This window comes from Colossoma macropomum, unplaced genomic scaffold, assembly GCF_904425465.1.
Source record: "Colossoma macropomum unplaced genomic scaffold, Colossoma_macropomum, whole genome shotgun sequence".
In the NCBI taxonomy this organism is placed as follows: domain Eukaryota; kingdom Metazoa; phylum Chordata; class Actinopteri; order Characiformes; family Serrasalmidae; genus Colossoma; species Colossoma macropomum.
Window position 1 is genome coordinate 6,484,336 of NW_023494810.1, and position 16,016 is coordinate 6,500,351.

Here is a 16,016-nt window from a genome sequence, read left to right on the forward strand (position 1 = left end):
ATTGGAAAAAGAGAATAAATTCCATCAACTGATCTAGCAAATCTAGCCTGGAACACCACACACTGTCATGTCATATACCAGGGGGGTCAAACTCAACCACTAAGGGGATCATATGAAAACATCTTATCAAATCTGTGGGCCAGAGAATAAATGTTCTTATTTCATTTTAAATTAATGTTGTGCTGTAACCCGAATTGACCATTGTTTATTCAAAATACACAAAAACTTCAACAGTAAAATATAGGCATTTGTAGTAAACCTTGAAATATTACATGAATACTTGAAATATTCAAAACTGAAATGTCCCTAGGAGCTCAGTCTTTTAAACCAGCCTATTTGCTTGAATTAGTTTCCTGGCATCTTTTCTTTACTGCAAGTTCATTAAGACTTGGGCTCAGTTTCTGAGCTGCTGAGCTGACGTTAAGTGTTTATATTGGTTGAACTGCAGCTGAAATGAAACTAGTGCTTTTGGTGATATGACTGGTGCAGAATTGAGGTTTAACTGCTGTCCCATAGACAGCATGTGGTTGGGGTAGGAGAGTCAGAGCACACGTTACGTTGCAGTGCATGCTGGGGACTGTAGTGTACTGTGAAACGGGTTAATATTAATAGAAAATTAAAATACTTTTGTGGGCCGGATAGGATTGTGTTTGACACATGGGTCATATACAGTACCCTGCAAAAGTCAGAGACCAACCTTAATTTTTTTATTTTCCATCAAAATGTCCGTTATTTAAATGGAAAATTACTTGGAAGCTTTCGAAGACAAACAAACCTCCAAAGTTCAGTCTTAAACGTTGGTTGCATTTTCTGCTTTTTACAATCCAAGGTAGCCCAAAACACATTCAGTGGCATTGAGGTCTGTGGTGGACAGTCCTTTGTTCAGAAAACACCAGCAGCTTCTTTGTTTGATTTACAGATTTTCTTCTTTGCGTCTGTTTCCTTTTCTCAGCAAGAGCTTTTTGACAACTACACATTCTTTCAGACTCCTAGTGTTGTGTTCTTTTCTCACGGTGGAAGGGTGGACAAAAACGCTTGTCAATGTTTTCATATCTGAAGTAAGAGTGGAGTTTGATTTTTGTCTCAAAGATGAAAGCTTTATGTACTGTTTGTCTGGGACAGTTTTGGTGGTATAGCAGTTCTTGCATAGTTGTTAGGACTCCCTAACAATCCCTAACTGACCCCCCAGTTTTGGAAACTCCTGTTTTTTCACTTCTTTTCCTTTAACTTTCACTGTCTTTCTTATGGTGGTTGGTATAGTGTAGTGGGTAACACCGACTCCTAACACTACCTTTACCTACCTGTGTAAAACGATCAAGTTGTAAGTCACTCTGGATGAGAGTGTCTGCCCAATGCCATGAATGTACAGATTATTTCATGTAGTCTCATGTAGTAACTCCTGTAAAATTAACAAGTTGTGCTTAATTGTTATTTTGACTGGAAATGCAATAAATAAGGGTGGTCTCTGACTTCTCCACAGTACAATAGCTGTGTATTTCTTGTGGGGTAGTAGAGTGATTGATCAATTTCAATATGGAAGCCAACTTTTAGATGCTCATGTTGAGTGAAGTGATTCAAATCAAACGTAGCTGGTTTTAAAGCTTAGCAAGGAAGAAAGAAAAGAAGAAGTAGGATTGCGCCATCACCAGCCCAAACCAAATTAAAGTCTTGTAACTTCAGGTAAACAATAATTGAGGTTGTAGCTACAGTAGCAAAGCAAAAACAGCTTACAATTACCGTTACTATAAACTTTAAAGTCCTAAAACTCCTCAAGTACAGAGTTCCCCAAAGAACCGCAATGAAACTTCTTAATACATTCAGCATCTACATCAGAGGTTACCAAACCTCTTCTTGGAGATCTGCTTTCCAGTGGGTTTCACCTCCAACCCAAACCTAACAGACCACCAGTTTTGTGAATCAAGGACATCTGAAGGCAGCAATTCAGTGAATCAGGTTGGGTTGATTAGGGTTGGAGCTAAAGTCTGAAGAGCAGGGGTAGTAACCACTGATCTAAACTCACAAAATTAATGCTGCCAAAAAGTGTTCTTTGGAGTGATGCTGCAGAAGAACCACTTTTGGTTCCCTAAGTAAACTTCAAGTATATGGTTCTTTACAGAACCATTTTGTGAAAGAGACATTGTCACTGTCCAAAGCAAAAGATCTCCATTTTTTTTCCATTTTTATTTGTCTGCCTCATTTGAAACTTCCATGATGAATGGACCCATAAAATGTTCCAAATTTGCCTGAAATAAAATCTTACATTAAAAGTACCAAAATTTTTTGTCCTCTCCTGTAAACTTACCGTTTTGGAGGTACTTGTTTTTCTTTGGACAGTGAAAGTATGCTAGTGTGACAAACCTTTTCAAGGTTTAAAAAAATCCGTAATAAAAATAAAAACACCAATAAAACCATGACCTCCAAGCCAGGAACCAGTTAAGATCCTTTACTTTTAAGAGGAACTGAAGTTTGTGCGGTTCTTCTTTTTTGGGATCCTTTTGGTCTAAAATAAAATGCTAATGCTCCAAAGTGAGAGGTGTGAAGAGCAGCAAAGTGGTCCAGGAGCTGAACCAACACAATATAATGAGACTGAATCCAAAAGGAATCAGTGACCGAATATGAATAACTAAATTGGGACTGAGTAAAACGTACTCACACAAAATAAATTCAGAAAAATTGCATTTAAGTTCAACTAACTGAGAAAAACAGAACTAGTTACTACCCACGTTTGCATGCAGCTCATCTTTCGTCTGCTTCCCCTGAGCTTTAATCGGTGTCGGAGCAGCAATAGCCACTGGTGGCCCGAGGTGCTTGTTTTTCCTGCTCCAACTGGAGATATTTCAGATTAGGCTCAGCTCTCATATCAGATTAAGAGTGGGAATGCTATTGATTTTTGTTTATTTAGCTACATTAGCGTCCCAGGGTGAGCAGATTTGTAATGATATCTCGGCTCAGCTGAAGGGTCTAATCTCCCGCCTGCAGCAAGAGTTTAGCACTTATACGTTTGGCCAAGGTGCGTCAAGGTCAAACCAACCCACACCTCAACTTGAAGGGTCTTTCACTACTTCACAGCAGAAGGAAAAGGAAGTCTAATGATGGAATAACTTGTAACTTGTTCTAATTCTCAAGAATGAGAGGTATTAGGTTGTTGGCCTGCTGGCTCTCACTGAGAGCACATAATGGACAAAAGTGACCTATATTTACAGATCCTTTGTGTTATTTAATTGTCCACTCACTCTATTAGAAATTCTTATCTTACATCTCTAACTGGTGTACATCTGTTCATTCATAATTTTGTTAGACATCCTCTAGACCTTCATTAGTGGTCAGTTTCCAACTTACTCTTGGAGTGCTGGACCACTCTCAACCTAGCACTGACACTGACGTGTAAAAACCATTGATAAAAACAATGATAAACAAATGATGACTGAGAGATTGGTGGACATTCTGACCACAGAGCTGCTTTTGGACATTCAATTTCCAGTCAAGTCAATAATTTTTCAGCATCAGGAAAAATAGCACAAAACAAAGGGTTAATAGAAAATTAAATAAAAAGTAATATTAAAAAATGCAGCATTTATTGAATCTATTCTTTGTCTTTATTACAGCTCCCATTCTTTTCTGGAGACTTGCTTTCAGTTTTCCAAAGAAATGAAAACTGCAGGGCTATTTTTGACATCTCCAAAGTTCAGTCTCAGACGTTGGTTTCATTTTCTGCCACTTGCGATTGAAGTAATCATTGCAAATTATTGTTGTATACTTCTTTTTCTCTGCAATGGCTTAATGACAGCTACACATCCTTTCAGAAAATGAAAGTCCCATGTGTCAAACACAAGGCCTGCAGACCAGATCAGGCCCACGACACAGTCCTAACCGGCCCACAAAACACAATTCTGCACAACTCCACACCAGTCATATCACCAAACACACTAGCTGCATTTCAGCTGCAGTTCAACCAATAAAAACATCAGATCAGCAGCTCAGAAACTGAGCCCAGGTCTTAATGAACATGCAGCAAAGATGCCAGGTGTCTCGTTCAAGCAAATAGGCATGTTTAAAAGACTGAGCTCCTGGGGACAATTCAATTTTGAATATTTTAAGCAGTAATGTAATATTTCAAGGTTTACTACAAGTGGCAATATTTTACTGTTGAAGTTTTTGTGTATGTCGAATAAGAATTGCCACTTCGGGTTTCAAAACAACTTTAATTAAAAATGAACTAAAAACATAGACATTCTCTGGCCCACAGATTTGTTGAGATTTTATATGGCCCTTTTAGTGGTTGAGTTTGTCACCCCTGATTTAAGTGCTGTTTATCTGTTGGTGACAGTTTCGGTGGTCTATCAGGTCTCGCACAGTTGTCAGAAGTCACAGTATTTCTGTATCTTTGAAGCATTTTTTGAAGTTCAGTTTTAGAACCTCCTGTTTACTTATTTTCCCTTGACTATCTCCTTCCTGTGGTGAATAGATTGTCTTATAGCAAATTTTTTCACAAATATCATCTGAAAAAAGAATAACTTGCACTTAAAGGCCATTTTGACTAAATGAGGGTTAGTCTCTGACTTCAGCCCAGTAGGCAAATGTTTCTAATAAAGTGGCTAGTGAGAGGAAGCACAATGTGGATGTTCTAAGAAAGTGGCTAGTTAGCGTGTACACATACATGATGACAAAAACGTGTTGCTGAGGAGGTTCTACCATGTAAACCACAACACGTTCAGTACTGAAAGTGACAATTGGCCAGTTTCTGGTCCACTTTCTAAGCAAAGCTGCAAAAGTTGCTTGCCAGTCACTCTCTAAAAGAGGTCATTTTCTTCCCCCTCATGTTGAGGAACTCCTCGCAAAGTTGCCGCCTTATAATTAGAAGCACTGATAGAGGAATGGGCCTCGATTGTCTGCCGCTTTTTAATTTAATGTGCATATAAAAAAGGAAGCGGTGTAATCAAGCTTCAATTAACTGATGACTAAATCTGTCCCACCCCTCCAGCTGCTTTCCCTGGACCCCCGACGAGCCAGCCAGTCCCACACCCCCATCAGCACCCCCTCACCACCCTCGTGGGCCCCCTCCACTGCGTCCCGACAAGGGCTACTTGTGCTCTCGCACTCGCTAATCCATTTTAATCAGGAAACGGACCAATCTCTTGTCCAAATGGGTGCGTCACATGTGTCCTGACTGGAGGGGGGGTATGAAACTCCAGCTTATGTGGATCTGTGTCGCATGTGTGTGTGTGTAAGGATTGAAGGGGGGGTCCATACTGATAGAATTAACATGAGGAAATGGCTAACCAGCTTTGCGGCTCTGATGTGCCTCAAGTGCTTCATATTTCCTGGGAGAAGCGTTTGGTGGAATATTAATCATAATATGATTAATTCTGCTGCTCTGGAGCGCGTGTGCTGTTTCCACAAAGGCGGCTTGAATGGCTACTCTTGGGGTCTGTGTTTTTCACTTCCCCGCCGCAGGCTGTTGAGTTTAAACTGCATTTAAAACTCGCTCTGAGAGGAGCCGTCGGAGGGGAGTGTGTGTGTCCGTGGGAAGTGCGGCAAGGTTGTGTCTGCGTGTGTATGTGTGTGTGTGTGTGTGTGTGTGTGTGTGTAAGCAGCTCCATGATGGACTAATTGGTTTAGCAGCCAGGGAGGCCAAAGGCCAGCATAGCGTAGCACGAGACAATGCGAACCTGATGTGGGACGAGAGACAGAGACAGAGAGAGAAAGAGAGAGAGATCATGTGTGAGGCACCTCTCCATCCCTCTTTCTCCATGATCTATCCCTCTGTCTCTCTTTTTAGACCTCATCTCCCAGGACGTTGAAAGGGCCAGCCCCATAAAACCCTCAAAATATGCTGTGATGTGTACTGCAGGTTAAAGATTTACTATCTTGTTTGTAGGACAGGTCCAGAGTGTTTTCAGCCTTGCTAAACAGTTTCCCTCCCATTTCAATCCTCTCTCTGTCCCACATCTGGCCTTACTCTACAGAATAACCCAAGACTCACTGGCAACCGTATGGTTCTATCAATCCACTCTCCATTCACCATCATACTTGTAGCTTAAATCATCAAATTAACAGTATGAGACCAGCTGTCCGGCTGAAATTCCATGCTGGTTTATAGCATTGTTCCATCTCAATTCTTTGATTGATAGCGTTGCGTTATTTTCCCCAAGAAACGAGAGATGTTGGGCTAACTATACAGTAAAAAATGATTTGTCAGGCCTAAAACAATCATGTTGTAACAGACAGTTTAACTGGTGTCATTCAACTCAAATAGATACTTTGAAATGACAAATTGAATTAACAAAGCGAAATAACATTTTAAAGCAATTTTTACAATGTAGCAAACCCCAGTTATACAAACCCTAGTTGTAATCAATTTCCTCCACTTATCAAATGCAGAAAAGGCACATAGTTCAAAACTATACAGTCATATGTTAACGTTTGAACAGCCCCAGTCAAATTTTATGTTTTGTTAATCTTCTAAGTGAAAATAAGTTGACACATCCTCTTAAATCTGACATTTTTCTGTAAATATTTAGACATATCGTTCAACATATTGAAAAAACTAATAAAAATAAAAAATAAAATGTGCTATAACTTTTGCACAGACCACATTAAATGTTAAATTTAGCAAATATATAGTAATTTTCCATTAAAACGTGTCCTCTGTAGAGGATATATCAACTTATTTTCTCTTAGAAAATCAACAGCCTCAATCAAACTTTTCCATTTTTTATTCCATTACCTTTCCATGCCATTCGCTCCCTGGTCACATATAAAGTTGCGAAAATAGCCAGTTTCAAAGGCATCATGGTTGTGATGTCAATGCCATCAGCACATTTACATATGACTAGCGTTCAGCAGTTTAGCCACACATTCACAATGATGTGACAAGTAGTGTTGTTACTGCAGACAGTCTGTGGTTTCGGAGTGAAAGATGTGTGGAAAATGACTGAATGTTGAGTTGTTCTTGGCTTTGGCGAAAGCAGATGGATCATTGCAGCCTTCCAAAGTATCCAGACATCTGAAAGGAGTGGCAGAAGTTTATATTCTCCGACATCCATGAGGATTTCACTCAGAATTTAACAGTTTCTTCTGTATATTTCAGCCCAGACTGCTTTTTGAACAAGGAACAATGCATGTCAGTCAAAGAGAACGGAGGTCAGTCTTGAAGGCACAATGACTAAAACAGCCGGTTTAAGTGGTTGGAAAATTATGTGAAAATTAATTGATTGTTTTTGGTGGAAAAAATTGACTTCAGGGGAAGGTAGAATGTGGAATATGAGCGCTTTGATATATGAAAGTATTAATAATCTTTATTAAATCTTCACTGAAGCTGAGGAAGATAATGGTACCAGTGCTCACCTTCATATTTGAGTGATCTGTTTCCTTACACGTCGGGATACCCGGGAATGGAGGAAGGTTTGGGTTGGGTTGTGTAAAGTGTTTTGGCCATTGATTGGAACTGGAGAGACACGTACTTGGCTGGGTTGGGGCCTCTGTGCTCTCTCCTCATTATTATTCATGAGCGCAGGGCTTGCGGGATGCCTGGCGGGTGGGATTAGACTCTCCCTCAGCGCTTGTTGTGCCGGAGGCCTTGGGACAGGGGGCTGGCTGACACCGCTGATGGAGTGTGATGGGCCTGGCCATTCTCTTGCTCTGCCTTTCTTTCTTCCTCTTTCTCTCTCTCTCTCTGTCTCTCCCTCTGGTCATCCTGGTCAGCCTGAGAATCCATGCTGGCCTTGCTCTGCGCATGGCACTCTCATTCTCTGTAACTCTCTCTCATGTCCCTCTGTTAAAGATGGGTGATACCACTGATTTTCCATTTTCTTATGAAAACTACTAACTGTGGACACTAAAATGATATTTGAAAGCTTTAGCATTAGTACTAAATAAACTGCCAGAAATCAAGGACTAAGTGGAAGAAAAAGTAGTTTCTCATTTCTATACTTTTCATCAAGTTCAATGTCATAAATTAAAATAAATGAATAAATAAATGCATATTTATATGCATAATATAAATGCATATCGCTGTTGTCGGAAGAAAACCTTGTATCTCCAGTTTTTGACGTTTTTTAGTTTTTGACATTTTTTGAAAATGCTTGTTGTCCTTTACATTGTATGTAAATTTCATGATGACCAAAAGAAACGACCCAAAATGGCTTGGAAAAAACTCTGGTTCCATATATACGTTTTTGGTTTTAGAAAATGCTTGACATCAATATTTTTGAGAATTGATGACACAAGGAATAATCACTGAAGAGTTACTATAAACTCTCCATTGGCTTTATTAGAAACGCTTATCTACTCACTGACCACTTTATGACCATCACTGACCTTATTGGTCCACTATACAATTATACAAATACACACTGCAGTCCAGCTGTTGCCATTTGTCGGCTACCTTCTACCTCAGTTTTTTGACCACAGGACTATTCTTGACCAGATATGGTTTGGGTAGTGGACCATTCTCAGTTTGTGTGAAGGTGGTATGTGTGGTCCACCACTGACCACCACCCAAAATGATCCAAGAACAACTTTAGAGTGGCTAGAAGGTGGCTAACACAAACTACATCAGAAGATGGACTGTAGTATCTAACTGTACACCAACAAGGTAGAGCTATAAAAACACTCCTAAAAATGAAGGTTCCTAAATGGCTCTTGGCTTTGAAATTTGGTTCTAGTAAGCAGAACTTTTATATTACTACATTACTTTAGATGGTTTACACTTTACATCAATGGTCCTGTAAAGAGCCCCCCATTTAAAGGAACCTGAAGTGGTTCTCCTACGGATTTTGTGCCATCAAGTGTGATAAGTGTACACGTTGGACAGCAATGAAGAAGAACATTCTATTACAGATCAAATGAGGTACATAATGGCCTTACAATCTCTCTCTCTCTCTCTGCAGGTGATGAGTATCCTGAGTAACCCCAGTGCCGTACCCTCTCAGTCCCAGCATGATTTCTCCATCTCTCCGCTCCATGGCAGTCTGGAGGCCTCTAACCCCATCTCGGCCAGCTGCAGCCAGCGCTCTGACCCCATCAAGAGTGTGGACAGCCTGGCCTCCTCACAGTCCTACTGCCCCCCAACCTACAGCGCTACAAGCTACAGCGTGGACCCTGTTACCGCTGGCTACCAGTACAGCCAGTATGGCCAGAGTGAGTATCCACACAATTCTGTGTGTTTACCTTTGGGTTTTATGGCAAAAGTAGAGAAATAAGATTTAACATTGTTTGCAGTTTGAAGCAGTCAACACTCTCAGGAACGTTCTTCAAAACAATTGTAGGAAATTTTTGGAGCATTGGTCAGGTTTGTCCAGATCTTGTTTAAGTGGTACAAATCCAGCACACCTGTTAAACTGGGCAAATATCAGCTTGAATCAATCTGTGCTGGACCAGAGATGGACACCCAAAGGGTAGGTGTACAAGAATGATTTGGGCAAAAATCAAATTTACGTAATTTTCTACTTCCCCCAGTTGTAGTTGATTAGCTAAGACATGTTTGGTATCCAAAAAAAAAAGACGTCTGGTGTCCACATATTAGTTAAAGACTAACATTGCTAACAAGCACTAGAAGCCAATAGTCACCCAAATCTTTTCCGTAAATAGATGCAAAAACCTCTCAACACACTCAAACTACATCCAGGTGTTCTTTATGGTAAATAGAAATAAAAGAAATTGCAAATGTAACCAGCGTCCTTGGCTGCCTAACAGAGTTCAGCTATCCAGTGAAGTTTTGTTCATTTTTATATTACACACTAAGTCATACTGTGTCCTTAACCAAGTCTGTGTAACCTAATTGAACATCTGGATGCAGTTTCAGCAGCTGAACATTAGCCATGTAGCACCAGCTAAACTAAAGAAACAAAATGCTGACACCAAATATGTCTTGGTTGATCAACTATATCCAGCGTGAGTGGAAAGTTGTGCTCATGTGTTATTTTCCCAAACTATTCCTTTAACTACAGATGAACTGATAGAATTGAAAATGTGGTGAAATTTTGGATTGGCACTGTCACTACCTAAAGAATTCAACTGAACACCCATATAGTATTAACATCTTAATAAATAATGACTCACTTACAGTGTCTAAAGCAGTAGAGGCTAATTTAGGTATCACCTGTCTGATTCAGCACATTATACAGTTATTCAGGAAAGGTTATTAATTAATTGGTTTCCTTTCACCTGGAGTGGCCCATCACAGGTTTAGCCCAGTGGCTCCAGCCTCCATGATCCAGTCCCAGCAATCCTAATTGCTTCCTTTAGGGGCAGTCAGGGTGCTGAGTCGGGGCAATCGGTGGCCGAATCTCCTGCCCTGACCCCTGTGGCCAGTGCAGCAGACACATGCTCCTGATAAAGAGCTGCTCCAGTGCCCTGGGGCGGCTGGGTTAGTCACACTCGTTTGTGCTCCACTGGGAAAACGGGCATGGGGGCCACTTCAAAGTCAGCCCCTCACACCCCCAGGGTTCCACTGTCCTCCTAGCCACCTCTCTCACTTTCTCCCTCACACATACAGCCAGGCAAAACGCAGTCGCTCGCGCAAATACGCACCGCAGGGCAGGAAAGGACTGATTGATTGAATTAGCATAATCAGTGACTGATGTTGTCACTGGGGCAAACTGAAGTGGATGTGCCCACCGCCTCAGTAAGGGGCAGGTGGGGTGTGTATGAGTTTGTGTAAGTGTGTGTGTGTGTGTGTGTGTGTGTGTGTGTGTGTGTGCAGGAATAGTGTTGGATCAATATGAAGGTGCAGGAGCTGATGGAGGCTCGCTGATGAGCGAATGTCAGGTTAATTATGGGTGAGATTGAGCGACGTGGGCCGCTTAATGACTGCAGGATGAATGAAAGGGGGTTTGATGAGGAAAATGAAGGGGGGATGAGCAGTGTGTGAGGCATGAAATCCGAGATGCCAAGAGTAATAAAGACTGGCACGCACATACACACACACACACACACACACACACTTACACACACACACACACACACTTCATCTCCACTGAGTGACGCCATGCTTTTCTACTTCATCTATAGCAGTATTTTACAGACAACAGGCTCAGGATTGAGCAAAATATAGCTTTGTTTACATTTTAATCAACTTTTTTTATCATTATTATCATTCAATTTTGTTTTATATTAGTTTATATGTTTATTAGTCACATTTGCACAGTTTTCCCCTACAGTTGTCCCCTGAGCCGAGCCATGCTTGGTGTTTCTCTAGTTTCCACAGGCGCTACAAGGCTAGCTAACAAGTAACGATAGGTAATGATTAGCATTAAGCAAACTGCATGTCTAAATCATCACACACTCTTCCTTAAGCTATGCTAAGTGGTTGAATCAAATTTGTACAATTTTGCTGGCTAGTTTAGCAACAGAGCTTGCTAACAAACCAATAATCACCCAAATCTTTTCCATAAACAAATCCAAAATTCATAAACAGGCTCAGGACTGAACAATGCTATGAGGCTAGCTAACATGTATGATAGTGATTAGCATCAATCTTCATGCCTAAATCATCACACTCTTTTTTAAGTAGATGAATCATTTCAAATAGACTTGCTTTTGTAGTTTCTGACACTGTATGACATACTTATATCTTTAAAAATGACAAAGAAAATGAACAATTCACCCTTCAAGATGGCTGCTACTGCTGTTTTTAGCCAACATAGTTTTCTCCATATTAACAGTTTATATGGCAGTCAGTTTTAACGGCACAGTCTGATTGGTTGAGGAGCATTTCCAGGCTGATATCTGTCATAGCAGCGTAAGTGTTTCACAATACCTGTATCATTCCTCTGAGCACCAGTCGCTAAGTAACAACTCACTTTCTGCAACAGCTAATGTTGAGTTTCTGCTTTTTACTTCTATAAGAGAACATTTGACCTGGTCAGATACTAAAGAAAGATGTGACAGCTTCGCACTCAGAATGTGCCACTACTGCTAAACAAGCTTTTCAGTCAGATGCTATGATGGTAAAACAAACAAACTGGAAATAGCCCGAAATGAACAGAATACAGTTCAGCAAACAAGATGGGCTGTGAAACACTTTACAGGAACAAAGCGACATTCAGGTTAATCTGGCAAGTCCTGACAAAGCTGAGCTGAGCTGTTTTTTTCATCTTGAAGCCTGAATTTGAAACATTTTATAGCATTTTTGTTGATAATAGTAAATCACACAACGTCAGAAACCACGTAAACAAGTCCATTTGAGATTACTTAGCAAACGCGACACGATTTGAGGTGAGTGTGTGGTTTAGGTAGTAGGCAGTTAGCATGATACTAATGTAAGCTTCCATTAATCATTAGCTAGATTAGAATTGAACCTCCAGAAGAGGAAAACTCCAGACATCAAGCACATCTTGGCTGATCCGCTACATTTATTGTAAATGGAAAATAATATATAAAGTATGTGTATTTAAGCAAACTGACACGACCTACTGCTCTGTACTCAACGATATATGTGTGTTTCTAGGTGCAGTGGACTACCTGGCTAAGAATGTGAGTTTGTCCACCCAGCGGAGGATGAAGTTGGGTGATCATTCCGCTGTCCTTGGACTACTGCAGGTGGAGACAGGACAGGCCTACTGATCACCACTAGACCTACAGCTTACACGTGGCTCTGTCCCGGACCGGCTAGTCTCCTTTGTATGCAGGAGCGAGACTTCACTCCCTTGAAGTTCCTAGTTTTTAAATGAAAATACTGGTTCAGTCTATATTTCCCCCTTTCCAGTTGCCCATTCTTACCACCCTGACCAGCCTCATAAAGGGTACGAGGCAAATCCAATGCCACAGCCACTCCAATGACTCCAATGACTGCTACGATTAGCATTTCTGTATGTATTTCCAACATGTTGTATATAGTTGTCTATGAATTCCAATGTCATTCAAATTGATAAGCTTTTTTTTTTTGCTGTTGATATTGTTCTGATGATTATCCTCTTCATAGTTGTCGTAATTACGATGATTGTATCTTTTTCTTTGCTTTATTAACCTCACCATTCTGCTCTTCCTCCTCTCTGAAGCTGAGCTCTTCATGTGAAATGCTAGCGGTGTGCTTCGCTAGCACGCTAGCATGTGGCCGGTGGTTTTCCACTTCCCCATGTCCCGGAGCGCCAGCGCTCCTGAGCAATTTGACCTTCACTTTCATATTTCACTTGACATTCCGTACGAACTTGGCCACTCTGTGGGAAGTCTGGCTAAGTGCATCCTGCTGGGAATTAGCGTCGACTTTCGCTAGACAAATGTTCCCTTCTCCTCCCTTACCCCTCCCATGCTCGTTCTGTCCTTAGCTGTCCTGGGGGAAAGGGCATTGTCTTAGGAAAGAGGATTTGGGGAAAATACTGTGCATTTTACTTTATTTTTAAAGGAGGACCAAAGTCGCTAACCCCAAACTAGACCTTACCCTGAACTTTTTAAGTCAAATCGCAGTTTGAAAGGTCATATTTACTCCAAATGTAGTCAGCCAAGACATGTTGGGTGTACCAAGTTTTGCACCAGAGCTACGAGGCTAATGAAGCTAACAAGTAATTAGCATAACAAGCAATTAGCTTCGTGCAAACTGCATCCCTAAATCATCTCATGCTTCCTTCAAACCGTGTCAGGTTCTTGAGTAATCTCAAATAGACTTTCTGACACTGTATGATGTACTGTTATCTATAAAAACGCTATAAGAATGTACAAAATTCAGGTTTCAAGATGAAAGAACACCTTTGCACATGTGGAGTTGAGACCAAGTATGAATTTCTGGAGCATTCCACTTTTTCCAAGCGCCCTCAACGCTCCTGGGAAGCATACAGAGGCCCACAGGCCGTGGCATTCACGTGCACTTTGGCAAATCAAATAATCCTCTCAAACAGCTAAAGGGCACAGGTAGCGGCACATCAAATTCTCACTCATATTTCCATTTCTCTTTCCTTCTTTTCATTTCCTGTGGTGCCATCTCACTCCTTGTCGCTCTCGCTCTTTCTCCGGCTCTTTCCTTCTCCGTGCCGGCTATCCAATCCCATCCAGCAGGGCTTCTCCTTTAATTTCAAATCTCACGCGTTCCGATTTGTACAAAATTGTTCTTTTTTCTAAACAAACTAGTGAATTTTTGACCTCTGTGTAGCCCTGTTAGTTCACACCTCAACACAGTCTATTTAGTTGCTTATAAATGGAGTTGTACAGTAGACCAAGCAGATTGTTTATTGTTTGTTTATAAAGAGTATGTTTTATACTAAAACAAAAAAGATGTTCAGTGGTAGATGAAACAAGGGATTTGCGTGAGTCTTATAATGTATTTTTTTTTGTTTTGTTTTGGTTTTTTTTGTGTTACCTTTACTGGTTTCTATTTCTTTGCTTTGGATCTTTCGGATCGATATGTATCATTTACAAATAGAAAGACAAAGTGTATTATCTTCGGTTACTGTGGTAAGGTCTTGACGAAATATGATGCGCAATTTCATTCCCAAACTTTCCAAAAAAGTGTGAAATGTCTTTTGTTTTTTGATAATTCTTTAACCGCCATGTGAACGGACAGACGGATTACGATTACGCGGATCCTTGATGACAAACGAAGGAATAAATATGTGAATAGCTCTTACGTTTGAACAGTCCGAGACTCTTCCTGAGAAATGACTGAATCTTCTGTTGGACCAGTAAGACTGTGGGTGGGGGGGTACACAGACATGCTCGGTGCTACCAGGGTCACCATCATCTCAAAGGCCTCATCTGTCTAAGTACTGATGACCGCATTGACCCAAGGAGGACCTGTCTGTGCCCTGATCGTAAACATTTTACGAAGGAACGATTGAGGAACCTGACTAAAGTGCTTCTGGCGTAGACCATCCGTGGCTAACACGTGCGTTACTCAGCATTTGGATATTAAAAGTGTATTACCCAGCGTCCCTCCCTGTTCGGAGCCCCCCACGCCCTTAAACATTTTTCGTTAGGATTTGTGTTTATGCTTTCTTCCATTTGGGTTCAGCATGTGTGTGTACGTTCTCATGGTATAATTTATTCTGCTGTATGACGTAGTAGAGTAGTGGGAAACTTGTATTTGGTAATTTCCTTCAGCCTGTTGGTGTCTTTCCTGTAACACTGGCGTAAATGTTACCAATTAAAGCTCTAAAACAGATCACTGACTGTGATGTTCATATTATTATGTATATTATGTTTCTGATTCATCACTTTGCATACATTTAAGCACTAAGGATATTATTCATTCATTCATCTTCTAAAGTGCTTATCCTCCTGGGGTGCAGGGGGAGCTGGAGCCTATCCCAGCGGTCATTGGGCAGAAGGCAGGGAACACCCTGGACAGGTCGCTAGTCCATTGCAGGGCAAACACACAGACAAACACACTTACACCTAGGGGCAATTTCAGATTCTCCAGTTGGCCTGATTTCATGTCTTTGGGCTGTGGTGAGAAGCCCATGCAGACACAGCGAGAACATGCAAACTTCACACAGAGAATACCCTGGTCGCCCGGCCCGGGAATCAAACCCAGACCCTTCGTGCTGTGAAGCAACAGAGTCATCATGCCGCCACTAAGGATACAAATAAAAAATAAATTAATAAAAAAAACACAAAGATAACATAACTAGTCTGCCGGTTAAACTGAAATCTCCATTTGTAGCTTTAGCTGTGCACATATTTAAATGTAATGTTTATAACAAACTGTGGATTATAATAGAGGATTTATAATGATAAGCTGTCTCATAATTAATATTTTTCCACACCTCCAAAGTTCAGTCTTAGAAGTTGGTTGCATTTTCTGCTTTTACTCATCCGAGTGATTCCAAACACATTCGGTAATCATTCAGTCTGGACTCTGGGCCGGCCTTTCCATTGTTCTGAGAACACCAGCAGCTTCTTCTGGTTTGCAGATTTTCTTCTGTTTTGTCCGTCTCCTTCTCTCAGTGAGGCTTCTTGACAGCTACACATCCTTTCAGACCCATAGCGCTGAGTTGTCTCTCACAGTGGAAGGATGGACCTGTGGATGTTTTCAGATCTGAAGCAGCTTGATTTTCTCCTCTCTCTCAAAGATGAAAGCATTG

The 16,016-nt window shown here is 41.0% G+C and overlaps 1 protein-coding gene across 2 annotated transcripts in view; it reads left to right on the forward strand.

Annotated features, from left to right (window-relative positions):
- Window positions 1–15,094, forward strand: part of pax7a (paired box 7a) — an 84,965-nt gene extending 69,871 nt beyond the window's left edge. For both annotated transcript variants that reach the window (XM_036559736.1, XM_036559737.1), the window contains exons 8-9: window positions 8,892–9,141; window positions 12,452–15,094. In XM_036559736.1, the coding sequence (XP_036415629.1) occupies window positions 8,892–9,141; window positions 12,452–12,567 (366 nt within the window). In that variant the 3' untranslated portion in view covers window positions 12,568–15,094. The remainder of the gene's footprint in view (window positions 1–8,891; window positions 9,142–12,451) is intronic.
- Window positions 15,095–16,016: the final 922 nt, after the last annotated feature.